General features: G+C 41.6%; 1 protein-coding gene across 2 annotated transcripts; it reads right to left on the bottom strand.

Moving 5' to 3' along the window:
* Positions 1-585: 585 nt before the first annotated feature.
* LOC124719069 lies at positions 586-5,515 on the bottom strand. Of its 2 annotated transcripts, none has more exons than XM_047244750.1 (2): positions 5,083-5,515; positions 586-1,881 (listed from the first exon to the last, which is right to left on the bottom strand). In XM_047244750.1, exons 1-2 carry the CDS (start codon positions 5,365-5,367, stop codon positions 952-954), a joined length of 1,215 nt encoding a protein of 404 aa, XP_047100706.1. In that variant the 5' UTR covers positions 5,368-5,515; the 3' UTR covers positions 586-951. The 2 variants fall into 2 exon arrangements, with proteins under 2 accessions (XP_047100706.1, XP_047100707.1); XM_047244751.1 differs by lacking the exon at positions 5,083-5,515 and adding an exon at positions 2,556-4,510.
* Positions 5,516-8,115: the final 2,600 nt, after the last annotated feature.

Here is an 8,115-nt window from a genome sequence, read left to right as displayed (position 1 = left end):
ATGTTGTTTGAAGTTATTGCAGAATGTTCAGTTTATGCAGATGGTCTAGAGACACATTACCCTAGAGCAACTGTATCAAATGTTCAAGTATCTGATATGATTTATATGTCTAATGTAAAAAGGAATGAGGAATCATCTGTTTATAAGGGTCAATACGAAATTAAACAAGTGTAATTTGAAATGTAACAATTATACTTTATTTTTATTTGTTGTAATAATTGACAATAAAATATACATTGTACAGATTCTTATCTTTTATATAATAATCAATATTATACATTTGAAGTAACTGAAAGAAAGCCAGAGGATATGGTTTTTTACAAGCATTTTTTAATTCATCAAACTTTCTCCACCTAATTGTACGTACACGAATATCTTTAAAATCTGGGTGAGAACAAATAACTGGTTATGAGATTGAAATTAACAGTAACGGAGTACGTCTCAATATAGCGTCTCCTTTGTACTTCACTCTAATGTTACATGCAATTCCTTCGCACACTTTTTTGAAATCCTCAATTGCACCCTCCTCTAAAGAAATTTCATTACCAACAATGACACGTCTATTAACAGCATCTTTGTCCAATGTGGCCAACATTTAAACCAAGTTAAATTATACAATCAAAAAACCAATTTTTGCCACTATTTGGTGGACCAACAATACATAATGTGTTTAACTTTTTATTTGGTACATATATATTTTTACCTTCACATTCTTGCCATTGATACAATCCTTTCTTATTAATCCAAGATACAAGATTAGTTAAAAATTTCGTAACCTCGTCAGTATCATCTTCACATTGAAATAATAAAATTTTATTTAGCCAAGAAAGAGAATCTTGAAGAGTATAATAATACTCCCAAACATTTGTTGAATGAGAATAAAAAATATTATCTTCAGAACCAGAACACAATAAATTTTCTATACCATGTAAATCCAATTCATTTATGTTTTTACAGTTCTAAACCCATACCGAAAAATCGTTTGAATTTAGGGTCAATCAAATTAATAAAATATGGATGAGCAGATGGTATTACATTGACTAAATTTTCTGGCGGTATGCAATTGTATGACATTAATATGGAAAGTACCTTTTTTGCCGTCGTTTCAGGGTTGCACCTTTGGTAGTCAGAGATTGGCTTGCACTTTGTATGAGGCCACTTACGTGAGCCATCTCTGGTGAGTTCTTGTTGCAACTGATCATTAATTCGAGGGTTTTCCCTTTCCAATACTGAGAGGGATCCCTCGATGAAACTGACCCATTGTACAATTTCAAACTCACCAGGCACTCTCTTATGGGTTCCTCTAATCCAAACTTGTCCCCGACTTGGCCTTTTTTGCAGGAAGAAATATATGAGTATATTGAACCAGTCGAGGTTGGACATGGCTGTGATTGCTCGCCTTCGTCGAGGACATTTCTTAATTCTGGTGGCAATAAATGGGTCAACCCTAAATTGGCATCTACATCGTCTAGAGGAATATGTGAAATCGTGGACGAGGTGGATGTGGTCGTCATCATGTTTCCATAGGATAATTTCTCCAGGGTAGACTGATGTGATAGAAGCAATTCGTCTACTAAATTCATCAACCTCGTCCGGTCCTCTGATGACAATGACATCAGTGTAATACCATCTTTCTGAGATGTCAGATATTCGCAAAAGTTCTGGCAACCAAATGATAATTGTGAACAGGAATCTTCGATGTTCGTCAAACAATTCAAAATGGTGAATATGTATGTCCCTAAGGGTCCATCGATTGCTCCCAACTGGCAGTGTAATCTCGTAGCTATCCAAATAAAGATTTTCAGCGTTGGATTCGTCATGTGTGCTTGAACCAGCTTGAAGATGGATTGGAAGATGTCGGCCAGGGTCTCCATTACAGCTCTGCAAGTAACATATCAGCCAAATCAGCATCGTCTTCTTCTGAATCAGATACTTGGCTTAACGAGCCACCACAACGTACACTTCTGAATAATGGACTATTTGCATAGAACATGCACCAATGGCTATATTGTTTAATATGTGGCTGACAAGTTACACCATATGAAAAATATGGTGCCTTGGTTACCATATTAATTTTCATATCAATTAGAAGTGGTTGTAGTTGCTGGTTTTGCCATGAATCTGATAATTTGTATAAGCAATTCTCACAAATAGTAAATACGAATTGTTTATAAGTAACTTCATAAAAAAACATTTTAATTTTAAATCTACTTTGCCAGAATGCAGTAATATCAAAAAAAGACATTGTAATCGAAGTGAGTGTTTGCCACGGAACTGGAATTCCCGCTCTTATTTTTGAAGAAGCTTCTACTGCATCATTTACAATTTCATTAATCATGGGAACATTTTCACTTCTATCAAATATATAACATTCTGGCAGTCTATATGAATTTAACATGAAATTGAATTTTGAATAATGGAATTCCAATAAAATATCTTCTCGTATAGTTCGTGGTAACTCCAATTGATAAATATCCAAGGCATTTTGAAGTCTTCCACAAACGGCAATTCGTGCAAGTTTGTATAAAGTGTCCATTATACAGAAATGTACTTACTGTTTCTGACAGCTCGTCAGAGACAATAGACGTTCTCGCTGTGGATTCAGAGGACATACTGTGAAGACAACAATTTCATGCCCCCTTATATACTGAATCTTTTATATACATAATGTTATCGAACAGCACGTGTCGGGCAACCTTTTGCCGGTGTGGGTGCTTGCTCAGATAATTGTCCTAAAAGGACAAATTATCTCAGCGGGACAGTGACGCCGCCATCGCGACCTTGGGGGGGCCCCTTTTTTTTTTATCAGTTGCTGACCCTCGAATCATGAAACGACGACGCGTCGTCATGTTTCGATACAGGACTTATTGACACGTATCGGAGATGAGATCAATAATGACAAGTCACAACTCTGCTTCACTGCTGTCACTTTTTTGGGGTACACCGTCTCTTCAGATGGTATAAGCCCCCTGCAGGAGCGGGTTGACAGGGAGAGGTAGATCGCGAATGCAGTGTTGTTTCGTGAATTAAGCCGGTTTTTAGGAACTGTCAATTTCTACCATCGTAACCTGCCAATGGCAGCAGCAATTCAAGCCCCTTTGACTGATGCACTGGTCGGGAAACAAACCTCGCGCAGTCGCCGAGTGCAGTGGTCTGACAACATGGTGAGAGCTTTTGAAGACCTTAAATCAACGTTAGCATGTGGTGTCAATCTCGCCCACCCTTTGCCAGATGCCTGCATCTCTACCACAGCGGACGCAAGTGATTTTGCAATCGGTGCAGACCTCCAACCGCATGTCAATGACACGACACAACCACTCTGTTTCTTTTCCAAAAAACTATCTACAGCTCGACGTAAATGGTCAGCATTTGACAGAGAATTGTCTTGTAGTTTATAAAGCTGTAAAATATTTCTGCACAGACATCGAAGAAAGGAATATAACCATTTTCACAGACCATCGCCCCCTCACGGAGGCTATCCGTAACCCCGCAGCTGACTTTCCGCCACATAGGTTTCAGCAAGCGCATTTAATTTGCCAATACACAACAGACATCCATTACATTCAAGAGTTACACTCGGGAGTCCGCATGGGTCAAGCACCAAATGTGCACTGACAAAGTCCTCCCAACTTTTGTTTTGGTGGTTGGTCAGAGGGTCATGAAACGCCCTTTTTAGTCTGCTGTAATTATTCCTGGATGAAGGCCCTTTGGTAATGGTGCCAAGCCTTTCTCATAGACTGTTGGATCCGAGACAGCTCCAGAGTCAATGGAGCAGTTGCTCTGCGGATATACCTTCTCTTTGTTGGTACTGCTATGGCGACAGCTGCCTTTATAGAGGCAACTAATGCCTCAACTGCCTGATCCACATCAAAATCTTGTTCAGCCAGCTCTGGAGGAGAACACTCCTCCTCTAGCAGGTCCCAGTTGGCTCTCCCATAGTCTAACTGTAAGATCCAGTTATCAGTCATTTGTTGTCCTCCCAATACAACTGAAAATTCAATTAGGTTGTGGTCACTTGTGGTCAGTCCATCTAATACACGCCAGTTTGCCACTATTTCTAACATTCTCAGTGGTTAGGGTTACATCTATATCTGATGCAACTCCTGCTCTGCTTCTATAGGTTGGTGGATTACCCGGCAGGTTCTCCACCTGCAAATGTGCCATGAGGGTCTTGTGGCTGACTGTACCACAGTGGTGATTTGGAATTACTGTCCATTGCTATTATCACCAACTTCTCTTCTAATCTGCTCACAACCTGAGATAGATGGTCTAGAAATGGGGTTATATGTTCTCTAAACTGACAGCAAATATTTACTAAATACCAATTGGTATTCATCAGATTAACTTCCACAGCCATTATGTGTGAAGTACGTTGTTGATCTATGACTGTTTGGATTAATTTGTCAATTATTACTAATGCGGTCATTGGATTGTCTCCAGTGTTTATTACTTGAGCCTGCCAGAGGAAGAATGTGGTTCCCGCATCAGGATGATATCGGCTTCGTTTTCCTCAGTTCTTGTGTAACTGTTAAGCTACGCATTGCATTTATTTGAGAGCTTTTAACACCTGTCATGGGTGTCTAGTGTAATAATGACTATCTGGCCATTTCTGGGAAGGGTCGAAACCAATCCTTCCATACATCACCACCATTTCTTTATATAGTTTTTCAATGTCTAATACCCTTCCTCATCTTTTGCACATTTTATGCACTAAAAGTAAAAACTCTGCATACTCAAAAGGTATTTTTGCCGATGCCAAGAGGATACAGTCTGCATCCTCCAGAGATGGAAAGGTAATCTTTCTGCCATTTGGATACCCAACTCGAACAATTTGCCTCAGAGTCACTATTAAAAATGATAGCTCTTCCAATCTTGATAATCTGTTTCTTCGCAAATGTTATATACATTCCCTGGTGGGAAAGCACTATATGAATTTACATTTGTAGCCAGATCTACTCAACTGTAGATACTATTCCTCAAGGTTCCTCCAGTAAACAACTGTAAAGTCTCTACACCAGTCATTAGCCGTTCAACATCTACATCAACCAAGTCCCATCTACTGCTATTCGCAGCAGCCCATACCAAATTCCTTCTCTCTTTTTTGAATTTTGACACCGGAACCACAGAAACCACAGCCCCAGTGTCTTCTAATTCCTTAGACATCCCGGGCGTCGCTTCCAGCTTTTCCACCTCGACCGGCAATGGCTCTGCTTCTTCCTGCCGGGACCTAGGCACCGCCACTGCAGCAAACACGGCCGCAGCCTCCTCTTCTCCACCCAACGTCCCAGCGGCCACACCCGTCTGCTGGGAAGTTTCCATCCCTGCAACAGAAAAAAATGTTGCACAGCCTCTGCCACCGTGCCGCATCCCTCGCTACTTTACTTGGAGATTTGTGTGCTTTCTTTTTAGCGCCTTTACTGTGATTCTCCATAGTCAGACTGCTGTATTTGTCGTAGTAAAAGTGTTTTGTATGTATTATACTCCTTTCCAGGAGTGTGATATGTTCTTTTTCTATACTTGCATGGGATGCAGATCTGCTGAGAGGACTCCTTCGGACATTTCTTTTTCACATGACTGTCCTCGCCACAGTGTGCACAAACTGGGTTTCTTATTTCGTAATATTTGGCTACGTGACCATAGTCCTGGCATTTTGTACACTTTGCCACGGCGGTATAGTTCTTTATGGAGACAGAACTACGCATATAATTGTTTTTCTTAAGTCTGGAGCAACCTCAGCCACATGGTGCACTGTAGGTCGGTCTCGTGGACCAGTTTTAAATCTTAGCTTAAATTTTTCTATAAGTCTGACAGCCATTTTATCTTCAAAATTTTGTGTATAGACATAGTCGACTATGTCGTCCTGCGTCATATATGTTGGCACGTAAGACATCATCATAAAGGGGCATCGTTTTAGGTTTTTGGCAATTGAAGTGTTCTTTTATCTTGACATTATTCATTAATTTATCAGAATCCTCCTGAATGTTAACTTCTACTATTAATACATTCTTAGAATTTTGAAAAGAGTATAAACCCAAAGAGAGACAACATACACATTAACACAGTGAGGACAACTCTTTGGCCATTTTGATGTCCTTCCCACATTTAGATTTGAGAAACACAGTCAGGACAGTTTTTCCGACATTCTTCTTGATAACCTGTGCTGTTTGTCTAGTAGTTTGTGCAGCAGTAACAGCCTCATATATTCTCGCAGGTTTCTGTACTTCTTTTGGTAGTCTTTCGCTTTCCGCTACAACTTCACTGTATTTACCTTCAAGGCGAGCATGGCCTAATGCCTAAGTTGCTATTGCCTCCTGCTCTGCACTTATTATCCCATGCCACACACTTCACTCAAAGAGAGGAAGAAAGTGCACATGACGAACCACAACGGACATTTCCTCATCGAATTCTTTGGTCATAGTAGGAGCATCATGCTCCGAATGCACCGTATCACTCTCTTTGTCTTCAGCCGTATTTTGTAGTAAGAGAGTGAAAAGTGGGGCCTGTCTGTTTCCCCCAACCGACACCTCTGGCACTGGGAGGGGGCGGGGGGGGGGGGGGGGGGGGGAGGGGGCGGGGGGGGGGGGGGAAAGAGGCGGCTATATGCAGCTCGCTCACCAGTCCCACCCCTTGACCAAGAGCTGTTTGAGATTTGAGCTGCTGGGTTTAGCACGCCATTTCCAGCGCACTAAGTCCCCTTCCGTGACCACATCACTGGAGATTTCTCCCGTCCCTCCCAGGCAAATGCCCACTGCATTCCGGAGAGGCGGATTCACCCCTCGGCCTGTGCCCCCTGCTAGGCTGTTTTTCCACTCTGAGGCCTAAGACTCAGTCTTACCCAGGTGCTGGGTTGGTCCCCCAGACTTTCAGGGGTCTGGCCCCATCTAACCTAGCCAAGGACGTATCACCACGCCCTGGCTTGGCGGAAAGTGTAGAGAGGTACAGCAAGAGTCCACAGGTCAGCATTGAGGGCGTTGCTGCCACATTTGTAATCTAGTGTTACAAAAACTTATTATGAAGTTATAATTCTAACAGAACCCGTGTGGGGTTGTTAGTACCCCCATCGGGCGCCTCCCCAGGTGGCGGATAGGGGAATGCCTCCTAGATATAGGTGGTACTGGGGAAATCAAATACCCAGGGCGGACCAAAAACTAACGAAATGTAGCGTCTGAACTCCTAGAGGAGCGGCTACAAACAGCGTCTGTTCTCGAGGTTAGGAGCGGCTGAACACACACTCTGGAACTTACAATCCCAGTTTTAACCTCGGAATGGCCCAAAAAGCCATCTCCCGCCCTGAATTTCAAACAACTACGCATGATGTCAATTTCTCTAGATAGAACTACTCCAGGAGGTAACCAATCCTCCGCCGCTAACAGCAGCGCAATCAGGCCTAAGGATTCTGGAGAGCCTGAAGCACCATGTCGTTCAAGAAATTCAAAATCCTCTAAACTGAAGAAAAACAACGTACATTTCTTTGGAACCCTAAATATTAACTCGCTCTTGAAGCCGGGAAAACTGAAGCAGCTCACCAAAGTCTTGAAGGTATATAAAATCCAAATATGTGCGCTGCAGGAAACCAGATTTACAGATGAAGATTTAATGGATTATGAAGGATACAGTATATTTAAAGGAAAGAAAGGCTGGAACCCATGTGGAAGAGGCCTTCCCCACCTTGGAACAGGCTTCATCGTGAAATCTAACTGGGTAAACTCAATAACCGACTTCCAGTCACCTAGTGAACACTTGTCTTTTCTCACATTCCGCACCCTAAATAAAACCTATACACTTATTAATTGCCACGCACCCATCAACAATGACAATAAGAAAAACCCTCAGAAAGTAGATACATATTGGGAATCTCTAGACCACGAACTTTCTAAAATCCCAACATCAAATGTGAAAATACTGTTTGGGGACTTCAATGCACAAATAGGCCAAGAAAAAAAATACAAAAAAACAGTAGGAAACTACCCGGCTCACAAAAGGACAAACAGAAATGGAAAAAGATTAATAGAACTATGCAAGGGTCATAACTTAAAATTAATGTCTACAAATTTCAAAAAACCTCCTAAGAAACAGAAAACATGGAAATCACCAAACAAGTATTGGAGAGTTCCA

This window comes from Schistocerca piceifrons, chromosome 10, assembly GCF_021461385.2.
Source record: "Schistocerca piceifrons isolate TAMUIC-IGC-003096 chromosome 10, iqSchPice1.1, whole genome shotgun sequence".
Lineage (NCBI taxonomy): Eukaryota > Metazoa > Arthropoda > Insecta > Orthoptera > Acrididae > Schistocerca > Schistocerca piceifrons.
The sequence above is the reverse complement of the archived record's forward strand: the minus strand, read 5'-3'. Positions and strand labels throughout refer to the sequence as shown.

Coding starts and splice junctions, on each gene's coding strand:
- LOC124719069 (XM_047244750.1), bottom strand. CDS start 5,367: ATGCGGCACGGTGGCAGAGGCTGTGCAACATTTTTTTCTGTTGCAGGG. Junction 1,882..5,082: donor AAAAAGAGAGAAGGAATTTG/GTATGGGCTGCT, acceptor TGTTACTTGCAG/AGCTGTAATGGAGACCCTGG.